This window comes from Meleagris gallopavo, chromosome 6 (assembly GCF_000146605.3).
Source record: "Meleagris gallopavo isolate NT-WF06-2002-E0010 breed Aviagen turkey brand Nicholas breeding stock chromosome 6, Turkey_5.1, whole genome shotgun sequence".
Lineage (NCBI taxonomy): Eukaryota > Metazoa > Chordata > Aves > Galliformes > Phasianidae > Meleagris > Meleagris gallopavo.
In genome coordinates this window covers 40697031-40713801 of record NC_015016.2, presented here as the reverse complement: position 1 = coordinate 40713801, position 16771 = coordinate 40697031, and the positions used below count along the sequence as shown (strand labels likewise).

Below are 16771 nucleotides of genomic sequence, written 5' to 3'. Positions count from 1 at the left end.
AAAAAAAGGGAAATGCAATCCTAGAGTAAATTGGTAGGAGCTTGCAACACGAGAAGCTCTTCTTGCATAGGATCTCTAGTTTTATATTCAGTTTTGAGCATTTTTCTAAGAGTAGGACATTGACCTGCTGGTGACGGCTCAGCAGAGAGCACTGATGATGGTTCCAGACCTACAAAATATGGACAGAAAGGAGAAATGGGACATAGTTGGGTTCTGCAGTGTAGAGAAGACTGTGGAGATGCGATATTAGCCTTCAGAAATAAAGAATGCCTTAATGAGAAAGGGGAGAAGGCTCTTACCATTCATGGTGCATTAGACAGAAATAATGGGCTTTAATTAGAGAAACAGGTTAGCTCATAGGAAAATATATTTACAGTGAAGATAATGAGTACTGCAGTTAATTGCCAGAGAAGAGTGTTTCTCTGCCTCCAGATATCTGAGATACATCTGTCAGGTACAGCTGACCCAGCTACAGCAGGTCCTGCATTAGGACTGGGGAGCTGGACACAGTGATTCTGGAGGAATCCCCTCCAGCTCTGTGCTAACCCTCTTGTTTCATATTTAAAGCTCTTCTAAAACTTGTTTCTCCCCTGCTGCCTGCATGAGGACACAAGCTCAGTAAAATCTGAGGTGCTATTTCCACATTTCTGTTCAGAAAATTGATGATTCCCCATGGGAATGTTAGTCCAAAATTTATATCCTGTTTGCTCCTACTCATAGCACGTTTTTGGCTGCCTGTGATTTTGTGTTACACGCCATTTCAATTCTGGCTGCTGCTTATTGACCTGGCTTATTGCTGAAATGTGTGCAATGCCCAGGATTACAACAAATTGCCTGAAGCAGTTCTTCTCCCTTGATGAGGGAAATATTCTTACAAAGAGTATTTCTGCATATTTTGCCAAAGATCTCTATAGATCATTTTATTTGCAGTGTTATAGATTTGCCATTCAGGTTAAGCTGCCCAAGTAATATTGGATGTGGAAAAGGACTACTCAAGGTATAAAGCTATGCTCCAAACCCTGGGGTCTTTCATAGAAGAGAAACAACTCTTTTGCTCAGTTTCTGTGCAGCATGTGGCAAAATCCTGTTCCAGTGTTGTTGCATTAAAAATAACACTAATTAAAAAAAAAGGAAGAAGGGAATAGTTTTAAGTTAGCATTGACTTTTTAGAGAGGAAGAAAGGAGAGACCTAACATACTGGGACATCAACTGTAGAAAAGTTGGTAAATTATGTGTAGCTTTAAGGTTTTTCCATTTTCTAGTGTTTTTACAGATCTAGTTTAAAATGTTGAAAGATTGTTATGGAAATTTAATGATTGTTATAATAGGAAACAATATATTTTGTCTGTACTACTATACTAACACTTTTTTAGGTATATTTGCAAATTGGTTGGTGGACAAGCTAATTTACAGTGCTGAGTTGCAGAGGAGATTTGGTACCTGATAAAAAGAGGAGATGACTTTTGGAACTAAACCTATGGGGAAGGCAGCCTGCTTCTGGGTTTGGAATAGTTGATGTTTTGAAGTAAAATAATTGTGTTCTCTTTGAAATGATTTTCAGTTTCCTATAAAAATAGATGGGGGGAGGAGGGTTGGCAAGTCTGATAGATTCATTGTATGCAGCTACTCCCTTGTTGCCCCCATGATAGATGAAAGCAAATTCTGGAAGATTGACACGCAGTTTCTGCTATTCTGTTCTACTCATCAAATAGTGTTCTTCCCATTCAGCTTGACCCCACTGCATCCTAACTGCAGGCTTCCTGGGGAAATTTTCCTCAGCAGTGGTTTTTCTATGCAAGGACTCTAATTGTGGATTAAGGCAACACTTTCATACAAAATAAAACAGAAATCAAAATTACCTGTGTGTTTATTGTAGATTCTAATTTTTTCTCTTTTGTTTTTGCACAGATTGTTTCTCAGAGGAAACTCTCCAAGTCCTTACTCAAACATGGGAACACAGCAGGGAAGTCATCTATAACAGTAAGCCAGTCTTAAATACACTTTTATTTTCCTGTTGCTTAAAGGCAGCTAATGGGACTAATTCTGCCTAAAAGTATTATTCTAAGACACCAGAATAATCCTTGACTAAGAAGTCAATTGGTTTATTAAAAAGATTACTTCTACTGTTTCTGACAAATACTTCCTATAACGAAATGGCAAGAAATAATACATGATTTGTACAAAAGCCATAACATTTACTACTATTGCTTCTAAGATACTTTGATGACAACGAGAAAGTCTTACTGCTTTATCACTCTTATCTAAAGCTCTCAAATCCTCAGAAACTCATTTTAACTCGCTTTTAACTGCATTTATGATATTGTGTATGAACAGCATCACAAATATTCCTTATAAAATTAAATATAAAATTCTTCCATGGTTCTAATTGGAATGGTGAAGAGACTTGATGTTTCTAGGCCTTTGGACTTTTTACAGTGTCTTTAAAAAAATTACAGCACACTGACACACACAACCCAACACCAAATGCAGATGTTTTACGATATTTGCTATTTTAGATCTGTTGTGATGCAATTGCAGACTGGACAATTATAGGAGCCCCATGTATGTCTTGAGGTCTGAAAATCAGTGTACTACTTCTCTTTCATCTTTCTCTTTGCCAGCTTGTCTGCACTGAACATAGCATGCTTGTGACATTTGCAGCTCTGCATTAAGACAGATTATATCAAAATATTCTGCACAATTGCTTCATGGGGATGAGAAGGATTTTCTTCCTTGATTTACAATTAGTCAGATGGGTTTCTTTTGGCTTGATTGTTCAGATATTTTTTTCATGCCTTCAGCCACAGTGGAGAGCAGAATGTGAGAAACGGTGCTTTCTAAGAGCCCAGGGAATTTTCTTTCTTAGATGTCTTTCTTGGTCTATGACTGGGAAGAGATTTTCTTAAATATGTAAGATGAAACCCATTTTTATTCATAGAATGGCATGGGTTGAAAAGAACCAAAATGCTCATCTAGTTCCAACCCCCTGCTATGTGCAGGGTCACCAACCACCAGACCAGGCTGCCCAGAGCCACATCCAGCCTGGCCTTGAATGCCTCAAGGGATGGGGCATCCACAGCCTCCTTGGGCAACCTGTTCCGGTCTGTCACCACCCTCTGTGTGAAAAACTTCCTTCTAATATCTAACCTAAACCTCCCCTGTCTCAGTTTAAAACCATTCCCCCTTGTCCTATCACTATCCACCCTTGTAAACAGCCTGTCCCCCTCCTTTTTATATTCTCCCTTCAAGTACTGGAAGGCCGCAATGAGGTCTCCCTGGAGCCTTCTTTTCTCCAAGCTAAACAAGCCCAGTTCCCTCAACCTTTCCTCATAGGAGAGGGGCCCCAGCCTTCTGATCATCTTAGTGGTCCTCCTCTGGACCCGCTCCAAGAGCTCTGCACTTTTCTTCTGCTGGGGGCCCCAGCCCAGAACACAGTTGGCCTTCTGGGCTGCAAGCACACACTGCTGGCTCACGTCCAGCTTCTCATCCACCAGGACTCCCAAGTCCTTTTCCACAGGACTGCTCTCAAGGAGCTCTTCCCCCAGCCTGTATAAATACCTGGGATTATTCCAGCCCAAGTACAACGCCTATACTTATTCTGGGACTGCAAAGGAATCTCCCAGGATCCTGTCTGAACAGAGGTAGGAGCGAGTTTTGCTCTCTAAAAAAACTGATGTTTTTGCCTACTGAGATTATTGGGGCACACTTTACCTCATCCATCCCTGCGATCTATTAGATATCCTCCTGTTCCATGAGGGACACTAATAAGTTTAGTCTCTAGTTCAACTAAAATAACTAAACTTCCTAGTAGAATCTTCTGGCAAGAATTAGTGGTCTCTAAACAAGTGGTGTACAGGCTTGTTCAGAACGGTTCTGTGACTGACAGGATGGGGGGACCCACAGACCCACGCCACAGGAAAGGGAAGAGGAAAAGTGTAGGGAGATAAGCAATGATCTGAGGAGAAACAAACTAATTTACTAAATAAGATATCAGAATGCAGGATAACACACATTGTAATACAATGTAATACAATATAATTGGAATTAGAGATAAGAAATGAGTCTGAAGAACTGAAGACCTTACTCTAAGTAAGCTGAGGTGATCCGGCACCCGCAACAGAGATGAGCCAGATGGTCCAAATGGAAAAAGGGAGCTCTCATAGTCTGCAAACAGTTTTTATCTTTCCCTCTGAGTGGAAATGGTAACAGAACAGCAAGCAGTCCAAGCTACCTTGGCTTCTGGCCTTTGGTTCTAAAGAGCAGGCTGACTTTACTCCAGTGAGAGAAAACTGAACTCAGACAAAGATTGCTGTGAGAAGAACTTGCTGTCTGAGCAGAGTAAGTGGAAATTGATGAGTCAGAATTATTTCTAATCCTGAGGTACATGCCACCTGTTTGTCAAAGCCTAGTTTCCAAGCATGTGAATTTTGAGTTTTTCATGGAATTCTGAATTGCCTGCCTCAAGCCTGGTTTGCTAGAATTTTCTTAGACCATAGGCTGTATAATATCTCATCAGTTCATTTTTATTGTGTGGCATTTGGAAAAAAAGAGAACCTCTCTCAGTTTCTCCAGTTAGAAGTCTGTCAACCTTTACAGGAAAGGTTCACTATTTTTTGTTAAAAACACTTGCAAAACTGTGTGCAAGTCCCAGGGTGCTAGTAGTTTTTTGCTGTATAGTATTTTTTAAGCCACCAGACTAATGTGGAAGAGAAATGTTGTGTCAGATTCTGTGGGCCAAACTTTCAACAAGTTCAAATTTGCGTGGAACAGGTAAATTACTCATATGCACCAGTAGGATTTTACTTTAATGCAGTTAGGCATTTGTGTCCCTAAATGGCTACATGTGAATATTTGGTGTGAGGAAATGCCACCGTTCATTACTGTGAGCTGTCACAGCCAAAATACTCATGACTCGTGAAATTCTGCTTAATTTAATTCATTGCCACTTAACATAACATTCTAATTACTTCTTGGGGATGCTGAGAAGCAAATAGAATAAACTCTTAGGGAAAACACCTTTCCTTCCCACTTCCTGGAAATTAACCTCAGTACGGACACATCTGCTCTTTTCATGGTCTCTGTTCCCCTTGTTTTCAACACGTTAGCTCTGCTGCTTTGGTGAGGGAAAGTATGGTGCAGAAGGTAAGGATCAGAGCACAGAGATTTCTGTTTTGCCATTCATTGCTTCTTACTGTGTTTAGCCCCCTGCTACCTCCTGCTTATTCATTTTCTCTACTCTGTCATGGGCTTACCCACAGGCTACAGTCCCACTGGGGGTGTCCCTGCTCCATTGTGGGCATACCTGTGGGCTACATGCCAGACATGTATTCTTAGGAAACATGGGGGTTTTTTTGTTTGTTTGTTTTTGATTTTGTTTTCTTTTTATAATGTGATATGCAGGGAGAACATGCAGGGCAAGGAAATAGCAAATTGAAAATAATGTGGTTTGCTTCAAAGAATGTTTTTTAGTGATATACCACAGTTTTATTTAAGTTAATATCTTCTCTGCACTGAAGCATTTTAATGGGCTAGTCATGAGAAATGCTATAGTATTTTGTTTTTTTTAACAACACTGAATAGCACAGTGATGGACATTATTATCAGTAGAGCTTATGTATCTGAAAGACCCACAGTATGTTAATTTAGTGTTACTCCCTTCTGACTCTACAATAAATGATTTTGCAAACATAGCTATTGAAGTAAAACTACACCAGGAGAACTCTCCTACTGTAAATGTGCCTTTCATTGTAATTTGTGGCAAGTGACTTCACTACTTTTTCCACTTATCTAGCTTTAGACACAAATAATCCAACTCACATATAGTTGTTCTTTTCTTCTCCTGGATAATGTGAAACTAAGTGGAATTCTCCACTGTCCCATCTAAGAAAAAGTACTTTATCAGATGAAAGGGATTACTGAGGGATGTGGAGGTCTGTTCATTGACAAATATTGATAAGACATTGTCATCTAATGAAAAATGATTCCGTTTTGGAATCTTAATGTGTTGCCCCCCATTAACTGAGTAAGGGGTTCACTGAGTGCTATTAGCCCTTTCTTATTGCAAAGAGAAACATATTAACTGTGCTTTAGTTTCATAATGGGGTCTATAGTCTTCACATTGGGAAATTATGTCTTTCTCCATTTTCATTACACCATGCAAAACTCAAATGTAGCTCTCCGTTTAGGTGATAGCTGAGGAATTGTCTGGCAATGACGACTACGTTGAACTTTCATTCAGTGCACGGAAATTGGATGACAAGGTAAGCTGCATGTTATTAACCTTACCGAAAGATGTAAAAGAGTGCCTGCAAATGTAATTTGATGAGATTTTCACCTACAGAAATTTTTTGCCTTATATTATTAAACACATCAGAGATTTCAGATCGATGTTCACAGTGAAGCTTTCCTTAAGTTGTGAAGTAATTAAAAAAAACCTCAAGGGAATCTAATTAAAACCAAGACAATTTAATTATGCTATAACCAAGACAGTTTAATTACTTAAAATGCCACAGATCAGGAGTGCTTAGAGAACTGAGCTTTCTATAAGTAGTCAAAAATGATACAGTTGAAGCAAGCGCTTTAAAATAAAGTTAAAAACATAGCTCACCTTCTTCAGTAAGAAAACTCTCCACTAACTAAGATATTACTCTTCATTATAAAAAATATCTTTTTGAAAATACGCCTCAAGCAGTACAGTCCAGGAAATCCAGGTGAGTGCTTGTAAGGCACAGTGTTTGTAATTTAACTGTACTAGAAGGCACAATTATTTGAAGTAACCTGAAGAATATCTTTTTAATTAATAAGTGTCAAAAGACCATAACCCTCTTTCAGATAATAAGGCTTTATGTATAATTGAAGACCAGACAATTAGTGTTGTAGTGGATCACAGTATCCACTATTTTCTAATAGACCCCTCCTATGTATGAAGCTACTTTCAATTAGAAATATATGGTAGCCCGGTACAAAATTTTAACTCTTCTGATACTCTGAGCATGTAGTTGTAAAAATTTGATTTGTAGCTTAAGATCAAATCTATCAGAGCGCTTTTGGATACATATATCAGATTTGCAAACTGCAAAGAAAACTCAGGCAAGCAGAGAATGATTAATAGTACTGGAATTTATTTACAACAGGTAAATAACATTACTTTGCTCAGGATTCAATCTTTGCTCAGCAATCATAAATGATCAGAACCCTAATTTTTTTCTCTTTTGAAAGATGAATTACTTCTTCCTTCAGAGTTACTGAACTCTTAGTGTTTCTGAATCATATAATTTATTTAGGCAGAGATTTAACAACCTTGTCTAAAGATAGCCATCTTTAGACCTGATTTCAAAAGCTGCACACAAGCTTTTGCTGTTCCATACAGTGTCACATCTACAAAAAGGAAAAGATGTGTACAACGTAATAAAATTTCATTTGCTCATTGCTTTTCCCCAGATGTAAAATGTAATATTATGATTTCTGTAGGCTATTGTTGATATTCACTAAAAGAACTTTGCCAGAGTGTGCTTCAAAACTACTCCACCGTTTTTTGGGCAATAGCTTTGGAGTATGGTTGAAATACTTACAGAGTTAAGTGAAGGAGGATCATTCAGAAATACTGCAAAGCATGATCACTTTTGCCATTCTAACATGTTTAGTCAAGGTGGGCTTTATCTACTAAAAAACAATCCTGTATCATCTGCATGACTCTTCATCTGTTATTTGAATCAAAACTCCTGTCTTCAGCTGATGAAAATGGCTGAAATCCTCTTACAGTTGAAATGAATCTTTCCGTTTGCTCCAGCTAGACATGTCTCTAAACCTGGCTGAAATTTAGCTGTCTTCATTTATAAGAAGAGGCTATGACTTTGGATATGGCCCTGAATGAATTTAGATGTCAGTAGATGCAAAACACTGTTAGTAATCACTAAGATTTGAAATTCTTTAAGTTGCACAATTGCAAAGTTTGAAATTATTTTAATTGGTGAAAAAGCTTGCGTATTCCAAAGTCACATAAATGTCCAAGAAAGACATCAGAGAATGGACAAGAGCCCATCTGGTGAAATCCTAAGCAAGGCATTGCATGCCTGTCCCTACTCAGGGGAGTGAAGACCTGGGCAGGGAGCTCACAGTGCTGCACAGGATCACCTCTGTCACCTCAGGTTTTCCTGCACTGGTGTCTGTGGGATTGACACAAGACAATGTGAATCCTTTTCTTCACAAATGAGGAGTAAAGGAAAGCGTGGGAGAAGGCTCTGAATGTGCTTAAAGGGTAAAGAATTTCTTCCCATCTATTACTATTAGTGGTTTCTTGAAGGGACAAGAATATTTTTCTTCAACTCTTTAAAGGAAAACTCCTCAAAAGACAATCCAGATTGTGGTCCTCGAACAAATGAGGTGACCAACACAAAAATGTGACCAACACATTTTTGGCAGATTAAACAAAATTTGCTTGTATAATTTCACAGGCAGTATACATTTGTTTGTTTTTTACTCCCTCCATATAAAGCTGCAAGAGTTTTAGAGGCACCATAAAACAGATAAAGCCTCGATTTTCCTGAGGAGGTGGCTGAAACATTCAATGTAAAATTATAAAAAGTCACGGTAAGAAGGCTTCCTTTAGTTAACTGACTTTGCAGAGATAGAGGTTATAGTTTTATTGCAGTACTTGTTTGGAAGGTATAACTGTATTTTCATGCCCAGTCAGCTCAGGTGGCACGTCTTTGTTTTGAGAGATCCGCTGAGAACACTTCATAGAGGAACAATAACTTTTGAAAAGGTTCTATTGCATTAATAGCTGTGTCACAATTACCGTAACAAGCAGCTACATGTTTATGATAGCTGTAATAAATTAGGAGCAGTGAGGCAGTCAGACTGCTTTTGCTCTTCTAAGAGAGGCAGTTATCATGGCCTGAGATACTCCAGCAAATGTCTGCAAAGTAAAAGCTACTGCCACTTTTTATGTATTTCCTTGGTGCTGAAGCAGCAAAGAAATTCTTAAAAGCTGTGTCTTGATACTGATGCATTTTCAAAACTGATCAGTGTCTTCTGGATGTTTCAGTCCTTTTCTGGGAGATCTTAACCTGTAATCCTGGGCTTTAAGAAGTGTTTTGCTCTGAAAATGAGCGTATCAAAACATCATGCAAATAAGTGCTCAGAAAAAGAAGTAGGTACATTTTTGAAGTACAAGCCATGTATTGATGTTATGATTGTGTGCACATACTGAAGTGACAATGTGCATTTTACCACTACCACATGCATTATATTAATCATGTAAGCATTATTAAAATATCAAAACAACTTTCATTGCTGCTATTTTTCTTAAAAAAGATGCTCTTGTGAGATAAAGCAAAGCTGGTAGATTTAGCAGAACAACCAAAATTTATTGAAAATGCTAACTATGCTATAGCTGAATTAAAAAAAAGTCATAATTCAGCATATCAGTTTTGAGTCGTTACCAGGCATCTTTGATACTGAAAAAGTTTTGGTTTATACCTTGATTCTAGAAGGAAGTAAGCTTTGTTTTTTGCATTGAGCAGGGGTGACAGAAGCTATTGTCAGTAGTAATTTTTTTTCCTTTAGATGATATTGCCTTGTTTATTAAAAGCAGGTATTAAAAATTGCATTTCTTACGCTGATGTTTTCTGTGTCAGTTTTCATGATATTCAGCTGAGAATGAATATTTTGAGTTTTCTCACAAAACCCTTTCCTGTTCTGAAGATTCTGCACTGCAGGATTCGTTCTTTGGATATATCACTTTGAGTTGTTTTCTTTCAGATAACCTTTTTCTTCAAACTTGCATTTCATAAAGAATCTGCTAAACGCTAAGCTGTCACTCAGTCTTAAACAATACGCTTATGAATGCAAAGAAGCACCTCAGTCTTTTTTAATCCTATGCATTCTGCATTTTGGTGTCAATAGAATTAAACCAGCTGCCTCACTCTCTTCCGTGCAGTAGTAACCTGTCACAGTTTGATCACCAAAGCTCTTTAAAAAAACAAAAATTTTCAAGCATTGAAATCAGCCCACGTGCTAAATCTACATCAGAGCCTCAAGTCAAACTCTGGAAGCACTGAATTTGTGCAGGGTGTTGTGCTGGTTCTACACACTCTTACATGAAGTGCATTGCAACTATGTAATTGGAACAAATGGGCCAACATATGGCTTTGTTAGTTAGAGCTCTGTGCGATGAAATTTAACAAATACACACATAATTACTTTGCGGTAGTTTTTAAACACACTGTTGCCTTTTCTCTTGTAGAAAAAGAAAGCACTCACAGAACAATACTATGAGCACAACGACATTGATAAGTCTCATTTTGATGGCATGGAAAAGACTACAGGTTGCATGACTCTTGCCCAAGTCTTCACGATTCTTAGAGATTCATCTCCTTCCCCAGACATTGAAGTTCTGATTTCCCTTTTCAAAGCTCTGATTTCTTTCCTTGCTTTGCCCTTAGGAAATAGTAACAAAGTTCCAAAAACAAGTTTGACCAAAATGTTGTACCCAGAATTTGACTAACGTTTTATTCAAAGCTCCTCCCAGTGGCTATCTGTCTAGACAAAAATAAGTATGAAGGGCATTTTGTGAGGAGAAAATGGTAGAACAGTGCATATTACAAGCATTTTTGTATTTACACTTCTGTAGAAACACCACAAAACTAGAATTCCTCACTTCCCCACGTTGATGCTGAGATGTTTTGTTTGGTATGTGGCATGCAGAGAATACTATCTGTATGCATAAAGTTAATCTTGTGGCTCTTTTGAAGAAGAAAATGAAGGTGAGAGTCAAAACTGCAGAAAATGGAGTCCATTTGGGCCCATCTCTTTGAGCACGGCACAGTTAATGATATGAATTAGCTGGCTTTTTGCTCCAGCTGTGGAGATCAAATGCCCAGTGACACTTCTTCAACAGAGCCAGCTCGTGTAAAAAAAAAAAAAAGGTATTGTTGAAACATAAGAGGCTATGGCCACATTGAGGGTATACCACAGAAGACCAATTAATTTAGGATTGTGTATGAATGTTTTGACTTACTAGATGATTGCAGAACGAAACAGGTGCACAATGGTACAATGAAAGTGTGAGCCCAAATGCCTATCACAGATTTATTTGATAGAGGTACAAATAATTTATTTTTTTTTTTTGCATTTCCCTGTTCTTTCTCCTTTTACGTGGTTTAAGTTTTCACATTCTGAAGGGGACTTAACTTTTCTAACCTTCTCTAATCCATTTTGCCAATACTTGTGTTAACTGGTAGCAGCATGACGTCCAGCCCCATTAACTTCATTCAGAGAGGGTGGGAAAGTAGCATTACATTCAGTGCCACTATAGAGTATGCTACACAGGACACTGCATGGTAAGTCAAAAGACCAAACAGGTTTGGAAGTAGAAAGAAACATGCTAGATCAGTGAAGGAGATAAAGCTCAGCAATCTGGAGTGGGGGTAAGAAGGCAAAAAAACCTGTGAAGTGTGATTTTACCCTTGTGCCTGCCAAGATTGAGTAACTGAGTGCCATGGAAGTCCTTGTGGAGTGAAATATTGCTGAGGGACACTGGGAGATTTCACTAAAATCACACTGTTGCTGTTTTTTCATTAGCAGTCAGGAAAGCACAGGTGCAGTATGCCTGAAAGTCTAAAAGAAAAAGAATTCTCAAGAGTAACTTGTCCTATGTTTTATTTTAGGATTTTTTCAGCAAATCTGATCCCTTTCTGGAGATTTTCCGGATGAATGATGATGCAACCCAACAACTTGTTCACAGGACTGAGGTAAGGAATAGGGTTGTGTTTCCTTTCCAAGGACATAGATAGGCTATCATGTAGTACAGTTTATGCTCCTGCTATTAAATATATATATATATATATTCCAAGCACCTATGTTTAAAAACACTTCTATCTCTTGCGCAATTATTGACTAATGGGCATTGACTTCCTCACATGAGAGTAAGAGAAGATAGTACTGAAGCCAAAGATTAATTGAACTGGCAGATACTCTGTGTATAAGTCAGTATTTATAAAGATTGTATTTAGCCCAAACCATGCTACAGACCGAATCAGAATTTCCTATTGATAGTATGTTTCATCAACTCCACCTCTCCTAGCCTGCTATGTTTGAAAGATTTGTAATCTGATTTCTTTATATTTGTTTCTTGTGCCTCAGTGCTTTTATTGCTTCCAGGACAATGACTGGCACTGTCTTAAAAAGAGCTGTGGCAGGTATTTGGGGTTATGAGTCCTGCTTATTACGGATTTCATAAAGTCTTCTACCAAGGAAGATGATGTATTCATAAGTTGATACTGCCTATCCTGATTGCCCAGGCTTGCATCTCTTCCATACCTTCCAGTTCAGGGATGTATCTCACAACCTTTCTTCTGTGAGTTGCACCCCTACATGATATGGCAGTGCTGGGGCAATCTCTGTAGTGTGTGAGGCCCGTTTCTCAGTTGTGCACCTTTTTGGGGCTTTCCGGAACAGATCTGTTGGAAACTGCAGGTTGCTCCAGGGCAAATATCCCGTGTATGTTCTTCTGCTAACCTCCAGCTGTTCTCTACTTGCTTGTCTTTATGGTGAACACACTGTTTTGAAAATTGTGGCTGCTAGCATTCTGTTCAGAAATGTGCAAATGTTAAGGGTTCTCTTTATTTCTTTTCACTTTCAGGTTGTGATGAATAACTTAAATCCAGCCTGGAAGACCTTTAAAGTGTCTGTAAATTCTCTGTGCAGCGGAGACCAGGATCGTAGGCTAAAGGTAAGAAACAGTTCCTACTTTCTGAATTGTTTTACTCAGAAAACAGGACTTTGTCTGCCTTTTTCAATTGAAAATTGCTATTCTGCTCTGCCCTCTGGCAATCAAGATGATCACACGGCTGTTTTATGATTAACACAATCAAATTAAGGATGCAGAGAACTGATAATCCTCTGTAATCAGCAGATTATGCTCTACTGTTCTTAGAGTACCTTAGAGAAATAATGGGATTGTTTTTGCCAATCAGTTGGATAATTTGAACCCAGCACCATTTAACTGGTGAACATATACTCAAGAGAAATTTCAGCCCTGACGCCATTTTATTTACTCTTCCCTTGCTTTTCTGGTTGGAGACACTCTGTAAATGAAACGCTTATTAATGAACTCAGTTAACATATATGAAAAATGGGATGGCCACAGAAAGGCATATGCCATAGTAATGACAGTGCTACCAGAAACACTGAGAGTTGAGCACTCAGAGCTCTATATAGAAAAAAATCTTCTTGCGGATAATTTAGATTAAATCATGTGTGAATAATTTTTTTCTATTCTTCTAACCAGGTTTAAGGCTAATACTAAACTCTAAAAATTAAAAAATGTTTGTAAATGTAACAAGGGGAACTGTCCCCAGTATCTGTTTAGCCTCTTGGACCTGGTGGGAGAACACCAGACACAAAAATACCATTTTTGTTAATCATACTGAGGTTTCTAACAAAACTGATCCTTCTTTCTGCAGACCTTCTTACATTCTACAATTGTATAAATGTTCAGAAATGATGCTGTCATTTTTAACTTATTACATACCATAGGATGTGCTGTGCTGATAGGAAAAAAAATAATAAAATGCGTGGTCTCCTCATGTTGCAGTGCATTCCATGAATGCATGGAAAAGATAAAAAGTAGTCCTATGAGTGTCTAAATTTATACTGGCTATGCTGATTGTGATTTATGACTTCACAAAATCAGTATTGTTGTTGTGGAACAATATTGATACAAACACAATGCTTGTATGTATACATTTGTATAGCAGGGGATGCACAAGGAAGACACAGAAATGAATAGTATTTTTATGTATTTTTTTGTGTCCTTTGTGATAGTTCTTAGCAAAGAACATGAGTCCCAGGACAAAAGAAGTACCAAAAGTGTGAGGAAGTCTGAGGGAAGAATAGGAGATGTAACAAGGAAAAATAAAAGGTAGACTTGTTGGAGTGTGGGACTCTTAGGAGGCCAGAGCAAGGTGTTTGTGATGGGTGCATCTGAGATGCTGGAAGTACCTCAGGTGGTACAGGGAAGCATATGCAGCAGATCTTTCCATCATTCTCTTAGTTGGTAAATGGTCAAACCATTTGTATTTGGCATGCTCAGCAGGATTGGAACAGAGCTGCAGAAGATGAGATGGAGGCTGTTCTTCTCCTCACATCTCAGTCTCTTTTATAAACTGCAAGCAAAATTAACAGTATTGGCTAAAGAGGATTTCTAACACAAACGAAGAAGTGTGTAGGAGTTATTTATTGTAGCATCTGTAGAATGACAGTAATGTGAGATGTCAGGATAATGACTTTGTCTTGGGAGGCTGCAATTTTCTAAATTAATGGAATAGAATAAATATCTACAAGCTACTGCCTGAGGCGCAGAAAACAAGCAAATTGTTCTGTGTTGTATAATCAATATAGTTCTCGGGGATGCGGGTGTGGGAAGCAGCTATCCTCTAGATGTAGTAACGTGACTGATATGAGGGATTTAAAGGAGAATCAAGGACTGTGAGCACCACTGGCGTCTTTGAGGACTAGGTTGTTACTTCCTGACATAAGGGAAGTGCTGGAGAAAGCAGCATGGCTGCTTGTTTGGACACTGAGTTCCCTTCATAGCTTTGGTAGGGATGGGAGCTGAGCTACTGCTTTTGAACAGAATGAACTCTGAAAGACTTGGAAAGGCTGAGCAACTCTTTGATCTACTAGAGAAGGGCAAGCCACTGATGGAAGCAGCTTATGCATAAAGTATCCTAAATTGGAACAAGTAACATCCATTAGTAGTGTGACTGTAAAGGTTTGGAACGGGAGATAGACCCTATTTCCGTCATTCAAAGAAGCTTGTGTATATGTGGCCTTTAAATCACTTAGATGAGAAATTCTAGAAGGAGATGCAAATGAAATGTGATGCCTAGAATGTCATGGCAATAATAAGTCCATAAGGATAGAGAGATGTGATTTAAAGGTAGAAATGTGCTTTAATATCTTTGAGATTGAGGTGAAAGGTAATATAAGGGATAAGATTTCAGCTTGGACAGGAAAGATGGGTCTGGAAATAAAGGGGGAGATCTTTGAGCCATGAGTAGAGAGACAGCAGTTGAATTCGTTTGCAGGTGATACTGTCAAAAGATAGGGTGAAGAGAAATGAGAATAGTCCTTTATGACTGCCAGTAAAGAAGACAGGGGAAAGTGAATGAAGGGAATGGATAAGGTGAAAATGAAACCAAGTTGGATCTTACAAATTTATTGACAGTTTTCAAAATAGTCTGATTCTGCAGGATGTATGTTGGGGTTTTCTTTTGTTAGTTGGTGTTTTCATTTGAGTATGTAAGTGTTTACAGGCCATGATTTAGATGTCTGGATGTTTGCCTAAGGCTACAGCTCACATTTTCACAGGAAAGTTAAAACTAGTAGGCTTTGCACCAGATTCTGCTATGCAGAAATACTTTACAATTAATTGTGGCTGTAAGATAATAATCAAGCTGGAAGCTTATTTCAAATTCAGGCCATTATACCTTGTGGTGGGCATAAGATAAGGCTGCTATGGTAGAGCAGGCTCCAAAATAACTTGGGTTTGACAGATAGCATATAGTATTTGTCAGATGGCAATTTTGTCTGCTTTCTATGCAGACCATAACTTAGGAATTTGATGGTAGCAAGGACAAAAAAATGTAAATAATGAGAATCGGAGAGGAGAAATGTCTGTGATGAGTTTTGTGCTGTCTGAATGTTTGTATTTTGATTTACACTGACAGAGCATTACAATCTTTGCACTACCGTATTTGTGAAGATTTGACTTTAGATGTTTTGTTTCACTGCATAAAGTATATAGCATATGTTACTTGTAAATGTTACAAGAATTCCCTCTGCCATAATTAACATTTGTGTATTCCAGCTGCTGTGCTGAGCTTCGGCTTCTAGCAAGGATTGCCTGCTCATGGTGAGCAGTAATTGCATGAGGCTGGATAATCATGAACCCATACCTGCAATTTCCTTCTGGTATACTCTGGAAGGCATAATCTAAGTTAAGGCTTTAGGAGGCAACAGAAACTCTTGAAGGGAAATAGCCGTTTGCGGGAATTCTGCAAACAGAAGTAGCCTTCTCAACAACAGATGGATTACACCGCCCGCTGCCCTTGACTCTCCAGTGTCCAACATGCATGCCCCTCTAGGCTGTCTGCAGCTCTGAAACTTTGCCCTTTCATTTCTGCTACTGAAATTGCATGGATACTGAGCTTAGTGGTTGGATTCACGTCGTAAGGAGTTTGGATTAACACTGCAAAAATACACTATAACAAGTCAGTTTAACTTACAGAAGTTTGCCCTTTGTTAGAGTTGTGCCCAAAGCAGCCTTTATACTGTCTGGGCATCTGAAACTTCCGTATTTAAAATGTCTGTTTAGAAAGATAAGATGTGCAAGGTCACAAAAATCAAAGCAGCTGATAATTAAGGTCTCTGTCAAAAGTCTTTTGCCATCATCTTCTGCAGAGTCTGTTAATTTGGATTCCTTATGGGCAGTATAAAAAAAAGGAAAAAGTAATTTTGCTTTATTTAGCTGTAATGAAGAGAGCAGTTATTTTTTTATTCCCCTCAGGATGCCTTCTAAAACTTTATTGCAATTATTGCTGCTCTAGGTTTTATTATGAAAAAGCTATATTAGATTTATGAACCTACTGAGCTTTTCTTCCCAGACATTGAAACCTTCCGAGAAGTCCAGTCACACTTCAGTGCCAATCATAACTTCCTTAATGCTAACAGTGCAGACAATTCATGTATGCACTGAAGTAAAAAA

The 16771-nt window shown here is 38.4% G+C and overlaps 1 protein-coding gene across 3 annotated transcripts in view; it reads left to right on the top strand.

The window, feature by feature from the left end:
• CPNE4 (copine 4) overlaps nt 1-16771 on the top strand; it is a 176114-nt gene that overhangs the window by 74388 nt on the left and 84955 nt on the right. For all 3 annotated transcript variants that reach the window (XM_031553961.1, XM_019616561.2, XM_019616559.2), the window contains exons 3-6: nt 1909-1980; nt 6186-6260; nt 11670-11753; nt 12644-12733. In XM_031553961.1, coding sequence (XP_031409821.1) covers nt 1909-1980; nt 6186-6260; nt 11670-11753; nt 12644-12733 — 321 coding nt within the window. The remainder of the gene's footprint in view (nt 1-1908; nt 1981-6185; nt 6261-11669; nt 11754-12643; nt 12734-16771) is intronic.